The following is a 23,642-nucleotide window of genomic DNA, read 5'->3' as shown; positions in this document are numbered from 1 at the left end:
AAGAACATTTCTCATTGACTTTCAGCTGTACTTTCATGTTTTGTTCTCAAGGGAAATACACAAGGCAATTGAAAGTCCATTCCTGTAGCCCCCTGTAATAACAGAGGAATTTTTTTCTAAAAAGAACACAATATGGGCAGTACCATTTTTTGAGACAAAGGATCCCTGCAAGAAGACAAGGTTTGATGCAGACAGATTGCTGCATGGCTGTGCTTTAAAATGTATAACCCTGATAAAGGTGTATAATTAGGTTGAACACCTAGACTGTCTGAAATTAATAACCCCAAGCACTTCAGAGCAACAGTAGCTACATAAGATATTAGTTTCTTAGAGAGCAAAATTTGCTCTGTTGTGCACATAATTCCACTGAAGGTCAAAGGGCTTCTGCATGTGATGAAAAACATAAAAACCCACTTCCCTAAACAGTTCAAGATGCAAGTTAATTAAACTGATGAAAACAAAGCCGCCTTCTACCCTCAAAGCCATAGTTGAGAAAATTATCTCTGTGAAACTCTTGGATGGCTTTTCCTGTGCTTCACAAGGATAAACTTTGTACATACAGAAAACAACGAAGGCAAAACCAGGGATGGTACTGAAAACAGCATGAACTAATAAGTATTTTACACTAACACTACTTGATGATGCTCACAAATGAGAATTCCATCTTAGTGGCAATATGTGGATTGAAAGTCCACTTTCTCTGAAGTAATTGGAAAGCTTAAATAAACTTCAATTTCAGCAGCACCTGAATGCAGATTTGCAATGTAGTTTCATGGAAATTTATACCAATACTGCTCAAAAAAGTTTAAAGCAAGAGAAGGATGGCATCTCAGCAGGATGCAGACAGTGTAATGGCTTTATTATATATAAATTAATACATGCACTCTATATGGACCTACCATTCTGTATGTTCTGCATGAAAAAGCATACAAGCTCTGCCTTGATTGTAAAGGGGTTGCCCTCACAAAATAATTTTCCCTGTGAAATAATGCACGAAAGAAAACAAATCTCATAATAACGGAAGAGGAAATATGTCTCTGTACAGCAGGAATCTCTGTGACTGGGCTCTATAGAGCATAATTCGTTCTGATTACATGCCATGGGCGTCTCAGCATCCTCCCACTGTTTTTCAGCTTGGCACCACACAGAAATAAAATAGTCAAGCCTAAGGCAGAGACATCTGGAACACTTTGGGGAACCTCGGCTCACTCGGTAAGTCAGTCAAAAGCGCCTCTTTTTTTACCTGCAAATTTCAACTTCAGCTGCTTCCACTGTGGGGCTGGATATTTCTCTAAGTACCTGCTGAGCTTTGGTGCAGCTTTGGCTGGGCTGTTGGCCGCTTTGGCCAAAATTACCTTGCGGCTGACAGACCCTCGCCTCACGGCTCCGGGCTCCCTCAGGACTCAGCGCCGGCCCGGCGGGCACCTGCCGAGGGCCGCCCTCACGCCCGGCCCGGCGGGCACCTGCCGAGGGCCGCCCTCACGCCCGGCCCGGCGGGCACCTGCCGAGGGCCGCCCTCACGCCCGGCCCGGCGGGCACCTGCCGAGGGCCGCCCTCACGCCCGGCCCGGCGGGAACGGGGTTTACCACAAGCCGGCAGGAGCAGCAGCGGGCGGCTGAGGGGCATTTGTAGCGCTCCTGTGGCAGCGCGCCGCCCCCTCACGCCCCCCCCCCCCGCCTCTCCCGGGCCTTGAGGGGCGGAGGTGGGACGGGAGCGTCTCCTCCTCTCCGGAGCGCTCGCTGCGGGAGGGGGGGTGCTCTCTCCGTGGCCCCGCTGCCTCCGTGATGATGCTGTCCTAGCAAGGGATGATGACAGGCAGAAGAGGAGGAGGAGAGGGGCAGAGCCGCCGCCGCCGCTGCTGGCAGCCTTGTCTCTTGCTCGCCTCGCCGGCAGTCCCCGGCTCCTGCTGCCAGGCTGCACATCGCGCCGGCTTGCCGACGGGCGGCGGGGTGGCCATGGGTTTGTGGTGAGGGGTTTGTCCTCTTCAGGTGCTCTGTCCCCCGCCGAGCAGGGCTTGTGTCTCTTTCCTCCTCCTCCTGCCTCCTTCCCCGCCGCACACGCTGCCGGACGAGGCCGGCCGGGAGTGGGAGCAGCGGCGCTCGCCGCCGCCTAAGGGGACCCTGACCATGTCGAGCAAGAGCCGGAAGGGCAAGGAGCAGGGGAGAGTGACCTTCCCCCCGCAGCAGGAGGAGGAGGAGGAAGGGACAGAGGAAGAGGAGCAGCAGCGCCGGCGCCGCGGCTGGAGAGGCGTCAATGGGGGGCCGGAGCCCCCTCCGCAGCCGCAAAGAGCTGTCAAAACCCTCCGGGAGCCCTACGGATACTACCCGCCCCCCCCTTTTGCCAGCACCATGTAAGTGGGGCCCGGGGGGGTGTTCGGAGGGGGCCGCCCGGCAACTTCCCCGCAGCAGGGAAGGGAAGCGGCTCCCGGCGAGTTTTGGGCCCGGGGGTGCGGCCCCGTCCCGGCCGGCCCCGGCAGCGCGGGCGGGAGCGGGAGCGGCCGCTCGGCTCCAAGCGCCCCGAGGGCACCGTCCGGCCCCGGGCTGCCCTCGGCCCCCTCCCCAGCCCCCGGCTCTGCTTCCTCGGCGTCAGGCGGACACAGGTGTGTGCCGGGGCAGAGGAAAAGTCCGTCCCTTCATTGTTTTCCCCCTGGATGCAAGTGCAGCTGTCGGGAAATTTACCCGTTGTTGGCTCGGCTAAGGTTAAGAGAACCCGTTGCTAATGTATCCGCTTTATTCTTATATATTTTTAAAAGTTATGCTGCTATAAAACTGAATTCCCCACAGAAATCTAGGACACCTGTGCAGAAAAACCTTAGTTGTGGAGATGCACCTATCCTGCTTGGATGTGCTGTTCCAAACTATCAGTTTATTTTCAAAGGCACAATCCTAAACATCTATCTATGTAGCTATATAAAGAGATGCTGCCCATGTAACTAGGCTTACGGGAAGATAAATGCATTCAATTTTACTAGTAGGGATGTTAACTTTCTTTTCCCTGACTTGCAAAATGTAGGTTGTCCATGAATAATTCACCAATTTTTATAACATGCTGCAGTTTAGGTAGACTTAACCTCAGAGGATTGCTTGACTATTTTATGTTTTCATGACAACATTTAGTTCTTAATTCAATATTTTAATTACCAGATAGCAAACACTGAGTTTTAAGATAAGATATTCAGCATTTGTAGAAGCCTTAATTAAAATCACCCCAGAGACAACTGTAAAATACAGAAATAATTAGGGTAGTGCTTAGAATGGGATAACCACAAATAAAAGTGGGGTTTTCCATCCCTGTGCAGAAATTCAAAAGAATTGTGCCCAGCAATTTGCACTTTGAGTGAATTGGTCTTTCACATGTCTTCAGCTGTCAGAAAGTTAGTTGTGCTTGGGTTACTTGTCTAGACTCCCATGTAGATGATGGAATGGGAGCAGAAATAGCAGTGGGAAAAGCAGCATAGCAATTTATCTTCTTTTTCGGAGGTGCCTGTCTTTATCTGCCATAAAAAGAGACTTGGACACATTATTTTTAGACAGTTGAAGCTGGCTCAGATGAATGGTAAGCTATGAGTCCTCAACTTCTGGGTCCCAAGTGTCCTTCTAGAGAGGTTGACATACTCCTGTGTTGAAGAAATGGGTACTACACCACAGGGGGGGATCAAACTGGAGTTCAGTTTACACAGCTGTAGGTGTTTGAGCCTGGAGTGAGCTCTGTCTCATGGAATTGTTTCTGGTAGACAATTCTTGATATCCTGGGAATCTGTGAGCTCAATGGATTTACAAAAGGGCTGACATGGATTAATGTAGTAGGAGTATATTGAACTGTTGGGGCATAGAGGCAGAAGACCCAAAACCAGGTTTTCCATGTTATGTGACTGTGGTCATCCTTGGTGTAGCAGTGGGATTTTTCTCCTGGGGTAACATTCTGTGTTTGGTGCTAGTGCCTAAAATCATTGTGCATGTTATTGAGAGGGAGATGAGCATCAGCTTGCTCCTGATGTGCTCAGACTGACAGATGTCAGGCTGTAGCGGGCACAGAGGGAGAATCCTTTCCTGGAAGGATTTGTAGTGTAAATATTCAGCACGAGGTGTAAGGGAAAGAGGCAGGAAGAGGTGAAGTAGTTTGCCTACAAAGGCAGGCATCGTTGGGTTTTGAAATCTCTGAAAGCAGCAGCCTGTGCAAAGTGCCTGTCAGTGTACAGCTGGCTCCCTCCTGTGCCAAATATTGCTGGAAAAAAAAGTAATTAACCTTGGATTCCCACTAAGATTGCAGGCTGGAGGTAATACTTGTTTCACAGGGTACTCTATGTCCCAGTGGGGAAAAGGTGGACAAAACCTGTAAATTAAATGTAGTAGGTATCAGATACCTGACTTCCTGAGTCTCTCTGAAAATCACATTGTAGTTGTCTGGCTGGAGAGACAGAACACAAAGAAAGGACTAAGTTTCAAAGGAGCTTTACAATTCTTTGTTGGTACAGCCCTGTTAACTTGGTTCTTTCCTGGTGAGATGTTTGCCTTGTTCTGTGTGTGTATAGATGCCCTCCTGCCATCAAGATATAGTCCTTTTTTTCCCACAGGAATTCAGATGATTGGTATTTTCCTTTGAGGAGTTATTGAAGGGTCATGGTCAGAAAAAGCTCTGCATAGTTTTATGGGGCAGGAGTTTGTTCCATCCCCTAAGTGCATGTACACCTCCTCCTGATATTTCACTGTAAATTTTTTTCATTTTTTTGGACTAAATCTTTCCAGTTTGGAGCCAGCACTTCTGTGAGATGACATGAGGGCATTTTGGATGATGGATTATGTAGTTTCAGACCAGTGGGAGAGTATAGACCTCAGTCAGATCTTGCAGCTGGCCTGATTTATGTTCTGCTGTTCAGCTGAATTAGCCTCCCTCTTCTGGAAAGCCCAAGCAGTAGCTCACAGAAAGGAAAAGGAAGCTCTCATTTAATGCATTTTGGATTTTGGTGCAGGGACTCCCAAATTTTTTGGAACATGAGCCAGCATGCATGAAGGAGATGCTTGTTTTAGTGGTGAAGAAAGAAATTTACCAGTGGCCCATTCTGACATATGGGAAGCAGAGCTTGGAGAGGTGGGAAAGCCTTCCTTTGGGTGGGGAAGTGAGGATGGGGGATAGCCCCTCCAGTGCTGCTTGTGTCCTACTCAGAGCCAGGAGCTTCTTCCTCTCATGGAGGAGCTGTTTTTTTTCTGTTGCAGTAACAAATAAAACACTTGAGATGGCTTAGTTTGAGAAATCTCAGGAGACATTAGCTACAACGCTGCTCTTGTGCATGTGCATGTCTGAGCACTTTTGTAAGGCAATTATGGGTCTTTAATTTTAAAACTGGGACCTCAGAGGTGACTTTTGGCAGAAACAAGAGGCACGATCTGCATCTCCTGTTCATCTGACTCGGGTGTTGTTTCTTTTAAGAGCTGTTGGCATTATGTACTTATCAGATCTGTCTGTTACCACTGGGCTGCATTTCCTTTTCAGGGCTAGAACGGAATCAGGATCACTAATGTACTGTAGTTTAGCAGGGAGGTGAACTGCTTGTAAATTGTTGATGCCATCTTTTATTGCATGTGATAGTTCAGGGGGAGTAACAGCCTGTTCTTCAGCACAAATTGCTCTATGGATCTGGGAAGACCCAGGATAAAAATCTCTGTTTCTCGAGCTACTCTCCTTTCCTTTAAAATTGCTCATGTTGTGTGCAGTGTTAAAAAGTAGACTTAGAAACAAGACTATAAATCTTTTGGATTGCTGTAGATAATGAGCGGGATAAGGAAAAAGGAATTCTCAGGTCAACTCTTCATCCCACATTTCTTTTCTGCTGCAGTTCTAGATTGAACATGAAAAGGGATAGGTAGAGTAACAGAGTAGAAATCTGTAATTGAAACAGCCCATGGCAGAAGCAGAGAGATTGTTGTGCTTTTTTCCAGCCCTTTGCAGTTGCTGTGCTGCTCAAATGTCTTGCTTTGTACATTCCTTGTAGGAATAACTCTGACCAGGCAAGGATATGATGCAATGTAAGGTCATAGTAAATGTGATGTGTGCAGAAAACAGGAGACAAGTGGGCATTGATTGTTCCGTGGAAAATCTTTTTTAAAATAATTTTTTATTTCCCATATGAAGGTCATGCATTTTAGATTAAAATATTTGAGGTAAGCATAAACATGTTATAATGTAGGATAGGTTTTTGTGTCTTATTTACCAGGTCTGTAATGAACCAATTAATTGTTCAGAGTGCACACAACATTGCTGTGTCTGAGAGCTTGTGGTGCTTATCATGAGGTAAAGGTGTAGAAAGGTAATGTGCTCCTTTAGGAGCCTCGGCCTCACTCGTGTGGGAGTTCTGCTGCAAAGCAGAGCTGAGAAATGAGTGATCCGGAAGGTTGCTGCACAGTTCCTGACGTTCTTCCTTCTTTCCAGTGAAGTTTTTGAGTTCCTCAAAACAGCTGCTTAACTGCTGCAGGCTCAGGGCCAAGTGAAACGTGTCCAGATGTGGTGGGACAGGTGTGCTTCATTCAGTTAACATGACTGATCTCCAGTTTCATCCTTCTTTATCTCTACTGACTAATTAATACAGAATAATTGGGCATTTTTCTTACTTGGTTCTTTTGTGGTTTTAATGCCATGCATTCTACAGATATTTTTATGTTTTTGTATATGTCTTCTTTCAACTGTTTGGAGCATTTGGGAAGAGGAGCATCATGATTCACATCTCTCCTTCCCTCTTTTTTAAATGTAGGTTGTCAACACCTTACAGAGACAAGGCTGAGTATTTGAACTTTAAAGGCTTTGTAAATAGAACACACGTAATTAATGCACACTTAGTTCTATTTTAATCATATTTTTAAGCTACTCTAATGATGTTGAGAGATGCAACCTGAGATTTTCCTGGTTGGATTATTTCAGATGGCAAATAATGCATATAAAATATGCTGAAAATGATCAAACACTTAAAACTAAAATTCTAACTATTTTATTCATACTTTGGGATAGCTAAAATATTAGATGTAAGAAAAGGCAAGCAGAAAATGGAATAGGAGACCTTGTACACGATTGTTGCATGCATTACTCTGACCAGAGCTATGCTGGCTTCAAGGTCCTTGAATTTGCTGAAGGAAAAGTGGAAAAAAGAGGGGAGAAGTGTGGATGAACACAGGAGCCTCGTGGCCCTGTGGTGCTGCACAAGATTTTTTGCTTTTCGTTTTTTTGGAGATGTCTTGACAATATTTTAGTCAATAAATACCAAGCATCATCCATCTTTATTTTGAGGAGGTATTGCAGTCACTTCAGATACATCATTTCTGTCACAAGGTTTACAGTTAAGGATATCTTCCTTCCTAGGAAGCCTCTCTTGAAAGGGCACTTTTGAAAGGATATGTGTGTCCCTGCAGAAGTCAGATGAATCACCTCAGTGATCACCCAGATAGTGGGGTCTGAAAGGAAGGTAGATAAAATGAAAATAAATGTCATATTTCAAATTATGCTGAAAAATTAAACTGAATGTATAAGAACAAATGTATTGTGGATTTCATAAAAGAAAAATGAGATTCAACGTGAAAGTTTAGAGTCTTCTCAAAGCAAGAAGTCAGCATGAGTCAATTTGTTTTGTCTTTGTTACATTTTTAATAGCTATAATTTTTTTCTTCATAATATTAAACACTACATTACTGTATCTTTGTGATTTTGGATGTGGAGGATGAGTGGAAGTGTAACAGCAAAAAAGACAATAAGACCTCGTTTAAAAAGAATCTATAAGAAGACAACATATCTGGTTTTACTTCTGATTTTGTTGAGGAATAAGAGAGCAGCGCACTGTGGCTGTTCACAGTGTGCACTCTGGGCTCAAGTCTTTATTTCTGAGTACTCCTAAGTGGGAAATATGCCTGAGGTTTAAGACATTAAATCAATTCTGTGTTTAACAGAGTACAAATCCTCTCTGTTATGCAGCCTTTTTTACAGATTTAAAGAAAGTGATACAGAAGAGAAAAAACAAATTAAAAAAAAAAAAAAAGAAAGAATGGATCGTGTCCTGTTTGCCAGAGCAGTTTTGCCACATCTTTCAAAAAGTAAATAGCAATTAGCATTGCTTATACTGTGCTGCTGCTCAGGCTATTTCAGGTAGTCCAGAAATGCCAGCCACAGATAACAAGGTGAAAAGATCAAATGCTTCATCCTAGGAGAGACCTGCCCTTGCTAATGAGTTTCACAGTCTCTTTGCTTGATGTGTAACTGAGCTGCCCCGTTGTGTTCACTGAAATGCTCGGGGCTTGGATTGGGTTTTAGGATGTTTGTAGCTGTGATAAAGTGATTAAGATTGTACATTTTGATGTAGATAGCTGGAAGGGCAGGCCTATCCTTACAGCCTGAATGGAATTAGTTCTGCCCAATGACAACTTGTGGGCTGGCAGTGCTGCATCCAGCGATGGCAACGGACCTATTTTGTGCACTGTCAACAGAGCAACAGAGCTCGTTGTTGAGAGACCACACCCACAAAAACCAATCCCCACCAGGACTTAGGAGGCTGTTTCTCCGTCTGTGGGTTTGAACCTGCATCAGTTTGGATGTTTGCCTTCCAAAGCTGCCCATGCAGGTGCTACTGTGTCCACTTTAATGCAGAGCCCTTGCGTGCCCCGAGGTGCGTGTGGCATTTTTCCCTTGGTTCTGTGTTTTTTGCAGACTGACAGGGTTTGCTTAGAAAGGGCTGTTTAATATTTTGGTTTGCCCTTGGCATTCATTGCATGGACTCACATCTCTTCTAATGTACTGAGTGTAGAATTATTAATTTCCTTTTCAGTTTTTCTGTCTGGCCTTTTACTCCTGTGTCTGAGTTTTTCAGCAAAGTAAAAAAAAAAATTAATTTTCACAATGCTCCTGTAAGATGAGAGCCAACTGTTCTTTTTTCTAAAGATGAGGAAGAGAGGCATATAGGACCTAAGAAACAAATTTGGAACTTGAAAGATTTCTTTATCTCTAGGTAATGTGTGTATATATGTGTGTGTATATATATATATAGTACATTGTATGTATTCAAAGTACACGCTCCATTAAGTCATATTGTTTATCAGCAGCACTTGGTATCTCCATGCCCATCAAATCATCTCAAATGATCTCTGTCCCTTGAGCTACTGGATTAACTGATAGCAGTTGCAGGCTGCCTTCCTTGCTGTTGAACTGGACTAGAAAAAGCAAGGGAGATTGCTGGCTGGTTTCATATTTATGTGCAGATGGTGGTGAAGGAAGTTTGGGGTATCCTGAGTACATTTTCAGGCCTCTGCTCCAGCAGGCACAAGTGCTTCTGTTCTTCCCGCAGCTGTGACCACTGTGGCCTGATCCCATCCATTCTGTTGTTCCAGACCTTGCCAGGCAGTTGTCTCCTGCTGCTGTTTTCTCCAGCTAGGCAGTGTCTGCTCCTCAGCCTCTCATCCTAGGTCCCTTCTCTTTGAATTTTCTATCCAAGGTCCCTTCTCTTTGCAATTTCTATCCAGTCTCACTGGTGTGAACCTCCCCACCCCTCTCTAGTTTCCTTGCCTTGCTAGATCCAGCTCAGCATCCAATCTGCCTATTCTCTCAGTACATTCACTGGTTCATAATTCCAGTTTCTGTGTTTGCCAAATTAGCTTGCTCGCCCATTCTTTTCACCTGCTACCCTTCTCTTTCCTCCCTCTTTCTTCTCTTGTGACTGGTTTCTGTGGAAAGTTCACAGGTTCCCTGGTTCTAATTTTCCTTTAAAACATCTCACTTTCCTACACCCAGGTTTCCTCTTTCTAGTGCAGCAGTTATCCCAATTTTCATTCATTAAGTCTTTGCCTTTTTTTTTTAAATTATGGTACAAGAGTGTAGACACAGACCCTCTCAGCTCCCAAAATGGGTGATGTAGAAACAGGTCCAACACAATTCACAGCATTGCAGGAGTCCACTGGAGTAAGAGCTGATCCCAGTCTGTACTGGATGACTCATGGTGTTTGGAACCTGTGAGCAGTTTAGTTGCAAAAAGTCTGCTGAATGTGTATGTAGTATTGTTTTCCAAAAATCTGTAATTTGACCCAAGTGACTTGTGAGTAGAAGCTTCCAGGTTTAACGTGTCTAGTAGTAACACGAGAAGCTGTGATCAGGCTTGATCACATGTTGCTTGGCAAGACATCCTGAAGAAAATGTGTTTTCAGCTCACTTTTATGCCATCTACAACATGGTAAGCATTAAGTATTGCCTTACTTATACCATCAGCTTGAATGCCTGTGATGAATAATATTAATTACTACTGAAAGCAGTATATGAGTTTTCATTTTATATGTGGGAGGGATTTCTGAAGAGGAGCAATGTCTTAAAAGGAATGAAAAATGTTAATAAATCTTGACCATGCTAAGAGAACAGCAGGGGCCTGAGGCATTGAGCCTGTGAGTGCCTTTAGGCTGCAGACAAGCAAGAGCAATCCCAATTCAGGATACTGCTTGTCAGGAAATGGGCGAAGGACAAGGCACAAAATAAGTTGTTGCAGCCACAGGATTGGAAGTTACAAATTACCACCAGAGTGAAAATTTGTTACCTCTGCCTTGTTTTCTCCTTAGGTACATCGAAGAGAGCCCATCCCTGAGGCGTATGACCATGATGAGGGAGAAGGGAAGGCGACAGGCCATTCGGGGCCCGGCCTTCATGTTCAACAACAGGGGCACGAGCCTGACGGCCGAGGAGGAGCGATTCCTGGATGCTGCCGAGTACGGGAACATCCCCGTGGTGCGCAAAATGCTCGAGGAGTCAAAGACGCTGAATGTCAACTGCGTTGACTACATGGGCCAAAACGCCTTGCAGCTCGCTGTGGGGAATGAACATTTGGAAGTGACAGAACTTCTGTTAAAAAAAGAGAACTTGGCACGGATTGGAGATGCCCTGCTGCTCGCAATCAGCAAGGGTTACATTAGGATAGTGGAAGCAATTTTGAATCATCCTGGGTTTTCAGTAAATAAGCGACTGACTCTGAGCCCTTGTGAGCAGGAGCTCCAGGATGATGATTTTTATTCCTATGACGAAGACGGTACCCGCTTTTCTCCAGACATCACTCCCATAATTTTAGCCGCCCACTGCCAAAAATACGAGGTCGTGCACATGCTGTTGATGAAGGGAGCGAGGATAGAAAGACCTCATGATTATTTCTGCAAATGTAATGACTGTACAGAGAAGCAAAAACACGATTCTTTCAGTCACTCTAGGTCAAGAATAAATGCGTACAAAGGACTGGCCAGTCCGGCTTACCTGTCCCTCTCCAGCGAAGATCCAGTGCTCACTGCTCTCGAGCTCAGCAATGAACTTGCGAAGTTGGCCAACATTGAAAAAGAATTCAAGGTAATGTTTTTGTGTTTCTCTGTCTTTGTTATTGTTTTAAAGTTGCTGCTACTTCATGTTGTCCTTACATGCTGAAACGATTCACCGCGCTTTTACTTTTTCAATTACAAATACTCTCATCTTATAGTCTCTTTTAGTCTTGATACATAAGCCTTTCTAAGGAATTTTTAATGGAATGAAACTGCTTTTGCACCTGCTCTGTTTGGAGAAAATTGGTAAAATTGGAAACTGGAAAAAGTGAGCGTTATGATAACCTTGCAGCAGACAGAAAACAATTCTGGTTGCTGCAGCACACAAGGATTGTTCTTAGTTACAAATGCTGAGTAATATAAGTGCAAAAAGCAGAAACATTTTGCTTTTCTTGGGGGCACTGCAGTGCTGACCTTTTTCCCTCTTCTTAATTTGTACTGATTTTGACTGATGTCTCCAAATTGTGAAAAATACCCAAAGTGGATTTTTTTTTTTGAATGCACCTTTTAGGAATGTCATGTGTTCAAAACCAGCTGTTACAGATGTTGGTCCTCTTACCTGGTTTTCAGCTGTATCTGGTTTTGCATGTCAGTGCCCTGACTTTATATATTTCAGCTTCTCCCTCAGACAATTAATGGCTTAGTTAACTGTTGCCCAGTGCTTTTTTTAATGTTTTTTCTGTTCAGTTGGATACCTTGAAATGGACCTTTTCTCTTGTTCTCCATTCTCTCCCTGCAGCCAAACCCCACCAAAAATCAAACCCCAGTAGACTGCTTGTAATGAGAAAAGCTTGGCTTGGGGAATGACAGATAGCTCTCAGTGGGTAGAGATAGTCACAGCATTGTCTCTTGGTGTAGCAACAACTTTATTGGGGTTCTGCAAGGCCAGTGTTGGGTACCACTTGCTCATCTAATATCTTCAAAAATTATCTGAGAGAGACAAAAGATGCATTAACCTCTCCAAACAGCAGCAAACACTGCTTACCCTGTGGAGTACTCAGAAGGAATATACAACAACCTGGAGAAAGACAAGCAGAAATTAACCAAGTGAAATTTAACAGAAGAGGAAGAAAATTCCTGAGAAAGAATAGGTCCGTATTCAGCTGAGTGAGGTAAAATATAATTTAAAAATAAATTTTCAGTGGTGAGAAGGATTAATGTATTATAACACACAGTGATGAAATGTAAAATTGAGCTTTAACCCTTCCTCCCCTTTCTTTGCTGAAGGAACTCGCTCTTACCATGCTGTGTGTTGTGTAACCTGGCAAATTCATTGAATACTTCCTCAATGTGTTTATTCAGGGGAAAATGCCAGATTTTTCTTTTTCCTCAGATGAAAAAGTACCCTGCCACCAAAAGCTAAATTAGGGCAAGCTGCATTGTGTTTTTGTTAGGCAAGGATGTAGATGATTAGAATTGCATAGAAAAATTACAGTGGAAAGAAATTCATGGGAGACTCCCATCTTACAGGTACTAATACCATGCATACAAATTTAATCAGAAAAACAAGTAGCTTGAAATTTTGGAGGAGAAAAGGTGAAGTTTTTTGATTGAGGTTTTTATTTCAAACCAGAGCTTTAAAAAATTATTTCAGCTTTTAAAATGGTAATTCCCTGCTATTTGGGGATGCCTAAAACCCCAAGAAAGTCACTGTTTTCACAGATTGCAGTATTTTTGGATAGCACTTAAATGGCTACTAATCTTGCCAGGTGTATCAGATGATTCAGTTTTGGCACCTACAATAAAAATTGTTCCAGACTCCTTGCTGGTGTGGAAATTCCAGCTTCTCATCAACGTCAAAGCATTCCAGTGAAGTAATTACTCTCCTCATTGACGTCACATCTCTTTTTTTTCCTTCTGTTTCTATCAAGCCTGATGGGAGAGCTGAGTGTTTCCTCGGAGTTTCTCCCATCTGTAACTTCCTTTTCAGGGCTTTCTTCCCTACTGATCTGTCATCTGAAGGTGTTTGGCTGATAAGTTGTGTGCTTTGTCATATCCCAGAAGAGAAGGCTTCTAATCCAGCATTTGCATTCCTGCAGACTTCTGCTGCACTCTCCTCTAGGATCATCACTGGAAATTCTCCAGTATTCCGCTCAAATTCTATCTGTAGCACAGCACTCAGCAGAACCGTTTCAGAGTGGAGAAAAATGGGCAAAATACTTCATCTCTCTCACAACAAAAAAATGGACAAATCTGTTTAAATCACAATTTATTCTTGATATCTATGGAATACTAAGGTCTCTGGTGTTTCTGTGTCCAGGATTCAGAGCACTCCTACAGAAAATACTGTTCTGGGTGGTTTTCCCACAGAGAAAGAGCATAGGTGGAACCTGTTTAAAAACACCTGAGGGCCAAGTTTCCTGGTGAATGCTTGTTAAATTGAACCTAACATCTATTGCATATGCAAAGTCCAGTCTGCCTCTCTTGCTTATCATTTACACTAAGAAATTCTAAAGCACAAACCAGGGTTTGCACAAGTGAATTCGAAACGTGGGCAGGTGACTTAGCCCATTCATTCATGACAGTCAGTTCCTCAATAAAACCTGATTCATCACATTGATTTTTAGAGTTTTATTTTCCTTTTAGAAGTAAGGAGAAAGGATTCAAACAAACCACAGAGCCCTGATTTTTCTTGGAAGATGCAAGACACCTAGCCAAGAAAAAAGTACTGAAAATTAAAAAAATAGATGCGGAAACTAGAGCCTTAAAGACCATTTCATTCTAGTCCTTTCATCTCCAAGCTTCCTTACTTGCAATTGTGAAATCCTTGTTTCAACCTGCTGTTTGTCCTTTTGCTCTTCATCTATTATATTTATTTCTTCTTGACATTTTTACTCCTTTTTGATCTTTGCATCCGCTTGTCTTCTTCAATTCTCTCATGGCCAGGGCAGGGAGTACAGTATTTCTCTGACTTGACTTGGTGTTCCTAGTCCCCCTGATCTCCTAATTCCAGGGATTGCCTGCAGGATTTCAGATGACATCAGGTATTTCAGATGACGTCAGGATTTTCAGTTCGATCTCAGTCAGGATTGCTACCAAATTGTAAAAACTGGAACTGTTTCTTGTCTTAATGTAAAAAAAGCGATCATTACCATAGTGGGAGAATTATCTTCTCCTTTCCAGTAGCACCCCAAAATACATTGCAATACAAATATTCCGGATTTTAATGTTTTCCTGTTCTCCTATTTTTAGCAGACCATGGCCACCGCAGTTTGGCTTGGGGAATGACAGGATGGGGTTACCAAAGTTGATTGATATTCACCCTCCTCCCTGGGAACTTTAAAGCTGTTACTGCCCAGGGAAGGGAGGATATCTGGCAGTCAGAACAGCCGATGGAACTTTCCTTTGGAGTCACCATAGGAAGAGAGAGGACAAGGTAGCTAAAAAGCCCCATGGTTATCTCTTTATACCAGCTTTCAACTAAATACTGTCCTGTGTAAGCAAGCTCAGCTCTCCCAGCTGAAATTGCTCTGGCAAGGATCAGAAAGGTTGTAGTCCTGCTTTCTATAGGATAAATCCCTGTTCCCAGTTTAGCTAAAAGCTCCTACTGAACCAACGGAAGATGTGGACGTGCATCTAAAAGCAGACTCTGTCAGTGTTCCAAGTAAATTTACATAGTGTTGTCTCAGCTGAACTAACAAAGAGTGTGCAAGCTTGATCTAGGTTTAGGCTCAGCTTTTGAAAGGACAGGGCCCAGATCCATAACCATTAGTGCAATTATGTGCTTTCTTTGCCTATACAGTTACACATGCAAACTCACCATCGATGTGATTTCCAAGTGGCCGTTTACCAGATAATAAATTTATGATTCGGTACAATGGCTCTGAATTAGTTGTGCATTGCTCGTGAGCTTTGGTGCTTGCAGGAGTGTGGCTCCTCTAACAGAACACAGATCCCTACATTTTGTTTGGCTGCATGTGATGGCTCAGTATAAATTTCCTTTGCAGTGGTTACAAATCCTGAGTGGAATCAGCTGAAGGTTTTCTGTTTGTGCGCTTCATTCTTTGCACATAGACCGATACATTCCTTGTCAAGACTCCAGATGAATTCACAGGGCAGTGCTTGATGTTATGAGTGAGAACAGAACGCACAGATTTGGGCAGGCTGAGATCCAGCTTTTGATGTGTGTCAGAGTCCTCTGAAAGTGCTTGTGAGACACAGCTTTGCAATTTCAGTCGTTATCAGTTGGCCTGAATGTGCTGGAGTCACCTGCAGAACCTGGGAAATGCAGGGTGCAGGCTGATATTTTTTCATGTTACAAAGAAGTTTGTGCAACTGTTAGTGTTGATCTGGTGGCTTAATTTGTATGTTCTCAGGAGTGAGCAGAGGTGATTTGGATGACTGGGACCATAGATAAAAACTTCTGATATTCACACAACACCCTAGAGGTAGAAGATTGTTTGAGAATCAGGTACTGTTTGTCTGTTTAATTCTGTAAAGCAATCAGATAGACTGGGATAAACTTGATTTGCTAATACATAGGTAAATAAAAACCTGGAGAGGGAAATCTGACAAGTTTTCCTGCTGTAAGAATCAAAGCTAAAGTGGGATATTAAGAATGTACATACTGGTTTGCAGTTCTCATAACAGCATTTGTGAATAATGTAAGCTGTGTTTTATCCTTAAATTTGACAAAATAAAAACTCATCCATTATATCTTCAATCTTATCTGGCAATAAGCATCATTTTTATAAGCAAGTGGTGCATATACCAATGAAGAAACGGGCCATTCATGTTTCTACTGTTATTCTACTGCTATTAGAAGAAATCTGGGTAACCCTTGTGATAGGCAAACATGCAAAGCTTGTGTATATAACTCTTGTTTTATATATATATATATATATATATAAAACTCTTGTTATTTCCTAGCTATTAGAAATCCACTACTTCTTCTATTTCTTCACAATTAGCAAAATAATGAGAAAACACTTTGTAATTTAAGCCTCTCCCTGCAACTGGACAGCACATGTCTATTCATACAAGGACAAAATTTGCTTTATGTCATAAAGCACTTGAATAATGCAAACCCTGAATTCTAGCAGTTTAGAGTTGAGGCCTCTGTGATGAGGCTGTCGTGAAAGACTGTTCCTCTTTGTTGTTTTCCTTTTTTTTTTTTTTTTTGACTGCTGGTATTTTCTAGCCACCATCATGGAGTCTTCTTTTACAGGGTTTTTATCTTTGTAGTGTGTGAGATCTAATGACATTTCATGTAAAAGCTCTATCTGCTTTCAGACCTCCATGCAGGCAAGTATATTTCACTCCCTTGATTAGCTTTTTTTATGAGACTTTGCCTTCTTCAAAGTCCTAAGTCTTCGTCATCCATAAGCTTGCTTATCCCTTCACTGAATTTAATCACACATCCCAGTATTATTTTTATAATTGGCTCTTCTGTCCTGTTCTCCTTGGTTACCAAAAACAAATCTAAAATAGCCTTACATCCTGTTGCTTCACTGACAACTGAATTAATTTGTCCTCTATGACCAAAGGAAATAACAGGATCCTGTTTAAGGCCTGTGATTAGGACTGGTTGTTTCCAAGTCTGTATCAGGGATGTTAGTCTTGTGTAATAACAAAACTTCTAGGAGTATTTATTTGTCTCCAGTCATGTTTCATTTTGATTCATATCTGATTCTGACCTATGGGATTGATGGCTGATTCTTGCACTTACCCTATGGAGCCTCTTTTCCCATCATTTCCCAAAATAATTTGAAACTACTGAAAGTACCTTAGTTTCTCTGCCTCATTGTATAGATGCTAAGTTGAAAATTTAGCAAAACTACCAGTAGGTAGTTTTGGAGGAGGTAAAATTACTTAGGAAAGGAGGAAAAAGTGAGGGTTTCAGGAAAAAAAAAAAAATTAAGTGAGAAAATTATGAGGCCAGAAGCAGTAAGGAAGCATTTTTGAGAAGAGAGGCACCTCTAAGGGAAAAGCTACACCCTCAAAAAGTGATTTTGAAAAGTCAATGTCTGGAAATGAACAGTAAAACACAAAAAATGGAGAGGCAGAGGGCTCAAATGAGTGGCCTGGTGGAGGAAAAAAACCTGAAGAAAAGCTATGGAGAAATTGAAAAAGGTGGTTGTGCTGTTTCTAGTTGGGTAAAATTGGCAGATTGACTCAAGTTTCCTCCTCCAGCTGCAGCCTCACATGAGAAAATCAGAGGCCACATCTCAGATATGAAATTTCTAGGAATCTGACTGAGAGGACATGGACACAAAAATGAAGACCGAGGTTTGTGCTGAAGCAGAGATCAAGATAAGACTTCATAGGTCATGTCACAGAGGTGGTGGGAGACATTTATAAGTATAAACAAAAGTTCGAGCAAAATTTCAGACGTGCATGCTTTACAGAGTTAGCTAAAAATTCTGAAATGCAGCCACAAATGTTTTGTCAGAGGAGGAAGAAGATGAGAGAGAGGCAAATATTTGATGTTGATATGATAGCCCTTAGAAAGACTGAACAGGTATGGAAGATGAATTCTCCTGTTCTTTCCAGAGCATTCTTACAGGAAATTTGGGGTATTTTTCCCACAATGTTGGTGTCCCAAGTTTGTCCTTCAGTTACTCTATGCAGTTACTTTGTAACCCACTGTTCCAATTGTTGGGTTTGAGAAGTTCCAAGGGCAGGTGGAAAAGGAAAAGGGGGAAATGTACCTGGTGTACATCAGAGTAATGAGCAATCAGCCACTTGAGCAGTGTAGAAAGAGCTAAAAGATATTTGTAGCTTCAGAGGCAATTACTTCATTAATTGTCAACAAAGTTTTTGCAGGAATGAGGTTACTTTTTAAATAGTCCTGATGGTGCTTTATTTGTGAAATTCTTATATTTTCAGCTGCCCCTTGTTGCCCATCCAGGTTATTTTTATGTAATGGTACATGTTCCATGCTCTGTTAAACAGCTGCTGCTAGATATTCACCTTGTGTCAGAGAATGAATGATTCTGCTGTACAAAAATTTCTGTAATATCTGATTCACTCCGAACTTGACACAGTAAAAATCAAACACTTCATTTTAATCAATTTGTACAGGTCCTTTTCTCCTCACCATTGACTCTTAAGCCCATCTGTGACAGGCCATTTTGTGTCCCCCTCCTGTTCCAGAACGACTACCGCAAGCTGTCCATGCAGTGCAAGGACTTCGTGGTTGGCGTCCTGGACCTGTGCCGGGACTCGGAAGAGGTGGAGGCCATCCTGAACGGGGATCTGAACGCGGAGCCGCTGGAAGCGCAGAGGCACCGAGCGTCCCTGAGCCGCGTCAAGCTGGCCATTAAGTACGAAGTCAAAAAGGTAACTCCTCACAGCGCTCAGGCACTGTGGCAGGAGGGCAGTGCCACCTCCTCCTGCTGCAGGTGTTGTGATCCCGTGGTCAGATGCACAACTGAGACGTGGGGTGAGTAATCAAGGCTCTCGCAGGGCAGAAGGGGACTGTAATGAAGGAGTTGAGTTTAATCTACTTCCCACCGCTGAGAAGTGGCAGGAGATTGTGATGACATAAATGAGGTGTGCTAGCCAGGCTTTGCACACTTGGTAAGATCCTTCTCCTGATTAACCCAAAAGGTGCTTCAGTAGAGCCAGATTTTCACTCAGTGACACTCGGGCTGTGTCTTCTGTCAGTCAATGCAATGATACCTGCTCCAAAGAGAAGTCTGTGATGGTTTCAACCCATAAGTAACTCATCTGCAACTGTGTGTCATAGTGAGAAATTCCACGTGATTTACCGTGCTTGTTCCTTTAAAAATATTTTAAAACTCAGCCCTGGAAATGCATGGAAAATGTCTGTGGGTGCTTGGTCAATTCATTTCAGTTTTTCACCTTTGTTTACCTGTGTTTCGTGGTGTTTTGGCAAGTATTTTCAGTAGATGCCTCTCTCAAAGTAGTTTATATTTTGTGAATGAATGTTATGCATTGAAAAATGGAGCTGTGCATCACATATTTGACGTAAACAGGTATCCTTTCATTGTAGTTTTTATTGTATTGCTATGTTGTTCTCTTCAAGATCCCACATTAGGCTAGCACAGAAAATAGTTAATACTGTGTCCTGTTGTGAGAGGAGGCAGGAAGTACAGCAGTGCCTATGTATTATTTACAGCTACCTATTTGTGTGATTAGCATCACTTCCATTCCTTACAGCCATTATAGTTTCATCATCTCCACAAGAAGCCTTGTGTCTCTCAGAATAAATAACCCTGTGTTCTGTGGCCACCTCTTGAGCCAATCTGCCATATAAAACAAATTGTAAGGACCCTGCCAGAGCAACTGGGGATTGCTGGTGTTTATGACGGCCCCAAAAGATTGATAATAAAAATTATAAACACAGATCCCAAGCAGCAAATCATCATTTCCAGTAAAGGATTGGTCTACAGCAGATAAATGCATATTAATTGCCAAAAATCAAGGTAAATATATACAAGCATTAAATTAGTTTAAAAGACTGTAACTGGGGGAAAAAGAAATCAAAGTGCATAAGCATGCTTTAGTGTCTAAATATATACTTCTTTATGCTTTTGCTGTGTAATGTGTACCAAAACTTTGTTGATGCTCGTGTCTCAGCTTTCACTCTGAAAGCTGTGGTTTTCTTTTATGAGTTTGTTGTCACTGATGAAATTCACTGCTGAGCAAAGGGCCACACTGATCTGTTAAGAATAGCAGAAATCTAAATGATACAAAAAAAAAAAAAAGAGATAATTCCTCATAGCAAACTTGTTCTCTTCTCTTACAAGAGAGAAACTCAGAGTGCTGGCTGCAGTTCATGACAAATAGAGTTCAGAACCTACAAGAGCAATGATCTTGTTGGGAGGAAATAGATGGTGCAGAGTTGTTACCATATTCATACAAGTGCAGTTCCCTGTAAGTGGCCATAACAGAGGGCATGGCAAGGATGGAAATGTCTCTGCTGTGGTGGTCCTTTCATGCTGGGATTTGCTCTGTCAGAGCTGTGACAGATTCTAGTGATATTCTGATTGGAACAAATTCAGATGTGGGAACTCCACATGGGATTACTTCAACCCTCTCACCAAAGGAAGCAGATGAGGATGTGGTGGATTCCCTTAGCTTTCTGTATTTCTAGCTGTGCTTCCAGGTCAGGTCCATCAAGGTCAATTCCCTGTTGCTACCAGTGCAGCCAAACACAGCAGCACATCCATGAAATAGGTAATGAGCCTATGCCCTATCCAGAGGGAGGAGAGGCAGGAAAAAACATGTGACAAGTAGCAAATGTGCTCAGAACCTCACTGCTAGGGAAAGGGAGTTGATAACTTGCACTTAATGCCCTGGGTACTGCACCAAAGTGGAGCCCATCTTTTAAACATGATGTGATTTTGAAGCTAAGGTTCAAACTGCAGCCCCAGTAGAGAAGGACTAAGGGAATTGAGGGAGGAAAAAAAAAAAAAGAAAACAAATTAATCTTGCTCTGTATGCTGCATTACTGCTGTAGTAGTGCTTTTAGTTTTGTGTCTCAACTCTGTCTTTAGATTGCCAAGAAAATTCCAGAGAAGAGCTGATAGTGGCCCAACTAATCTGCGGTTCTTGCCGAGACAAAAATCAGGATGGAATTTCCAAGTGAAATCAATAGGAGCTGGAATAAAATCACAGGAGTTAATTTTCAAACCCTGAAGTGTTCAACTGATAGATAAGAAAGAAGATGCAAAATTCTCTTTGTATTTTGTGTGTTAGTGTATCAGAGTGTGCCAGGATTTGTTCTTGCTCCATCTAAACCCAGCCATTATGATGACAGAAATAAATAACATAATCACTCTGAGTCATACAGAAAAATATTTACATACTGATGACTTGGTTCACGGTCATGAAACTGAAAACATCAGAAGTGTTACTGTCAATTATGCTTGGAAAAGCAGCTACATTAAAATTGGGATTTTTTTTCTTTTAGTGACCAGATACTGTTCTCATGCATCATTTTTGTTCACTGGGGTTCTCCTTGGAGCTGAAGGTATTAGATACATGTGATAATAAGCTCAATATATGTCATGTAAAGTGAGAAACTGCTTGGAAAATACAGTGAGAGGAGAAATTCAGGAAGAACAAGGTTGTAGGATGATGTGAGCAGTAGGTAAAATGTGATGTGAACCTACTGTCCTTGGAGGAGATGCAGCTGCAGGCAAATACAGGTAATACGGACACACGCACAACAGGGGTGGGCATAGTTTAAAGTTGTTGAAAATAAAACAAACATAATCATAAGCTGAAGCATTTCAGTAAAGACTGAGAGAGGAGGGATGAATTTCAGAGCTTTTATGGATGAGAAGTGACACAACTCGCTCCGAGGGCTTGGAAGTGGTGCACATTGTGCAATTGCCAGCAGTTAAATAAGTCACTAAGATCCTCTCAAGAGCCTTTGGACTCACTGCCAGAGAAGATCTTGCCCATAACTCTTGGCATCTTATTCTCTAAGTCTTCCCTTTTTATTTTCTTTTTTTTTTTTTAATTTTTTTGAAATTATAGCAGATCTCCTCTTAGTGTCAGATCAGAATGTTGATAGATCAAGAGAATAAACCAGCACAGAGCTCTGCAGGAGGTGCCACAGGGCCCATGGGCTGATTCCCAGCCCTGGGTAAACTTCCTTAAAGCTCCTTTTCTGTTTCTTCCCATTCCCCGTGGTAACAGAAGAAATGATGTGGGTGTTTCTTCCCTCCTCTTCCCTACAGTTTTAAGCCTGATTTTTAAAATGTCTTTGTAATTTGAAATAATTATTTACTTTCCTGCCTTTGTCCACAGTTAATCTGCTGTGGGATTTGTCCCTTTGATGTCCTGAGTTGACAATGAAATTTATCTTAGCAAAAGAAGAGGCTGGGGGCATATGTCAGAATGCACAAACACACAAAAACCCAATCTCTTCTTCTCAAATGGGCCAGGCTGGCAGTTTTTATGGTGTATAAGCTTCAAAGGTGACAGCCTAATAAAAAGAACAGAAGCAGTTTGAGTCGACATTAATTTCTTAAAGAACTTTTTTACAATCTCTTTATTTATTTCTCTTGGCCACTCCACTTTATGTACAAACTACATTAATATGTGAAGTAACTGCTTAATGCATCACACACCAAAATGCTTAGGGACTTTAATTTTATAGCAAAGTAGATTAAAGTATGAAGATTGCCTTCCTTTTTAAAGTTCATGCAGCAGTTTCAGATTGCTCTTCTTGAGAGGTTTAAGGTTCCCTGTTTTCATTGCCAATGATTTAATTTGATTTTCTTTAAGAAGTCTGTCCTGTTGTACTACTCTATGCACTTTTTAATGAGATTTGGAATATTAATAGAGTTTTGCAAGCAAGACCTGGCAAACCACAGTGTATGTAGTACATAATGATCTCTGCAGAGTACAAGGGATAATAAAATGGGTATCCAAGGTTTTTACAGTATTTTCATTCTTTTTTCCAGAGTATAACCAACTGATATCAAATCTCACTCTTAACCCAACACAAATTATCAGATTAATTTTCAAACCCTTTTTTGTGAAACACCTAGCCTTCTTTATTCTGGTTCACTAGTTACTGATAAGTGTAAGATTACCAGATTTCTTCAAACTGCTGTGAAAACCAGGCTGCTCGCCCTTGTGCTTAACTGGTGTCCCACATGCTCTTGTGATGTGGCAGTTTCTTCTTTATTTATTAACCTTTGTTTTAAAGGAAATGAGAAAAAAGCCATGGTTCTTAAATATCTGGTATTAATTTAGACCTTAGGTTATTGCAATTGTGCATGTGGCAGTCATGTAACTCTTCTTATTAATGACAGCATGTCTTGGTTTTTCTTTCTTTTTCCTTTTCTTTGCAGTTTGTGGCCCATCCAAACTGTCAGCAACAGCTACTGACAATCTGGTATGAAAACCTCTCAGGATTACGGGAGCAGACCATAGCTATCAAGTGTCTGGTGGTGCTGGTTGTGGCACTGGGCCTTCCCTTTCTAGCCATTGGTTATTGGATTGCACCATGTAGCAGGGTACTGAATTTTATAAATTATGTGTCTTGCGCTGTTCTCAGAGCTGCTTTTCCTCTCCTGGCAGTCAACATGCAACTTCTGCTGCTTCCAAATTTTAACTAATTAATGATATTTTTAGCAATCCCTAACCTTGCGCCAAAAGATGCTAAGGGGGTTTTTGTACCTTGCACTGTAAAGAGGGGACCACAGTGATGAAGTATGAATATAAATTAACATGAAACTGAAGGAAAGAAAAATAACCTTCTCTGAGAGCTTTGTAAGTTTCCCTATGTTATGCTCCCCTCACAGTATCTGCTGTGTAATTTATTATATTAGTAACATGTAGTTTTTTCAAAGTCACCACTCAGATTCTTTATTAAGTCTCCTCTGGTGGCATCCTCAGATCTCA

At 42.1% G+C, this 23,642-nt stretch overlaps 1 protein-coding gene across 2 annotated transcripts in view; it reads left to right on the top strand.

The window, feature by feature from the left end:
* The first annotated feature begins 1,691 nt into the window (after nucleotides 1–1,691).
* TRPC3 (transient receptor potential cation channel subfamily C member 3) overlaps nucleotides 1,692–23,642 on the top strand; it is a 32,534-nt gene continuing 10,583 nt past the window's right edge. Inside the window, exons 1-4 of one of the 2 annotated variants that reach the window (XM_059843721.1) lie at nucleotides 1,692–2,350; nucleotides 10,572–11,343; nucleotides 18,408–18,593; nucleotides 23,090–23,254. In XM_059843721.1, the coding sequence (XP_059699704.1) occupies nucleotides 2,127–2,350; nucleotides 10,572–11,343; nucleotides 18,408–18,593; nucleotides 23,090–23,254 (1,347 nt within the window). In that variant the 5' untranslated portion in view covers nucleotides 1,692–2,126. Of the gene's footprint in view, nucleotides 2,351–2,612; nucleotides 10,196–10,571; nucleotides 11,344–18,407; nucleotides 18,594–23,089; nucleotides 23,255–23,642 lie in introns of those variants that run through there. The other variant, XM_059843722.1, reaches the window with a different exon arrangement.

Source organism: Haemorhous mexicanus, chromosome 4, assembly GCF_027477595.1.
Source record: "Haemorhous mexicanus isolate bHaeMex1 chromosome 4, bHaeMex1.pri, whole genome shotgun sequence".
Classification (NCBI taxonomy): Eukaryota; Metazoa; Chordata; class Aves; order Passeriformes; family Fringillidae; genus Haemorhous; species Haemorhous mexicanus.
This window is presented reverse-complemented; position numbering and strand designations above follow the sequence as displayed.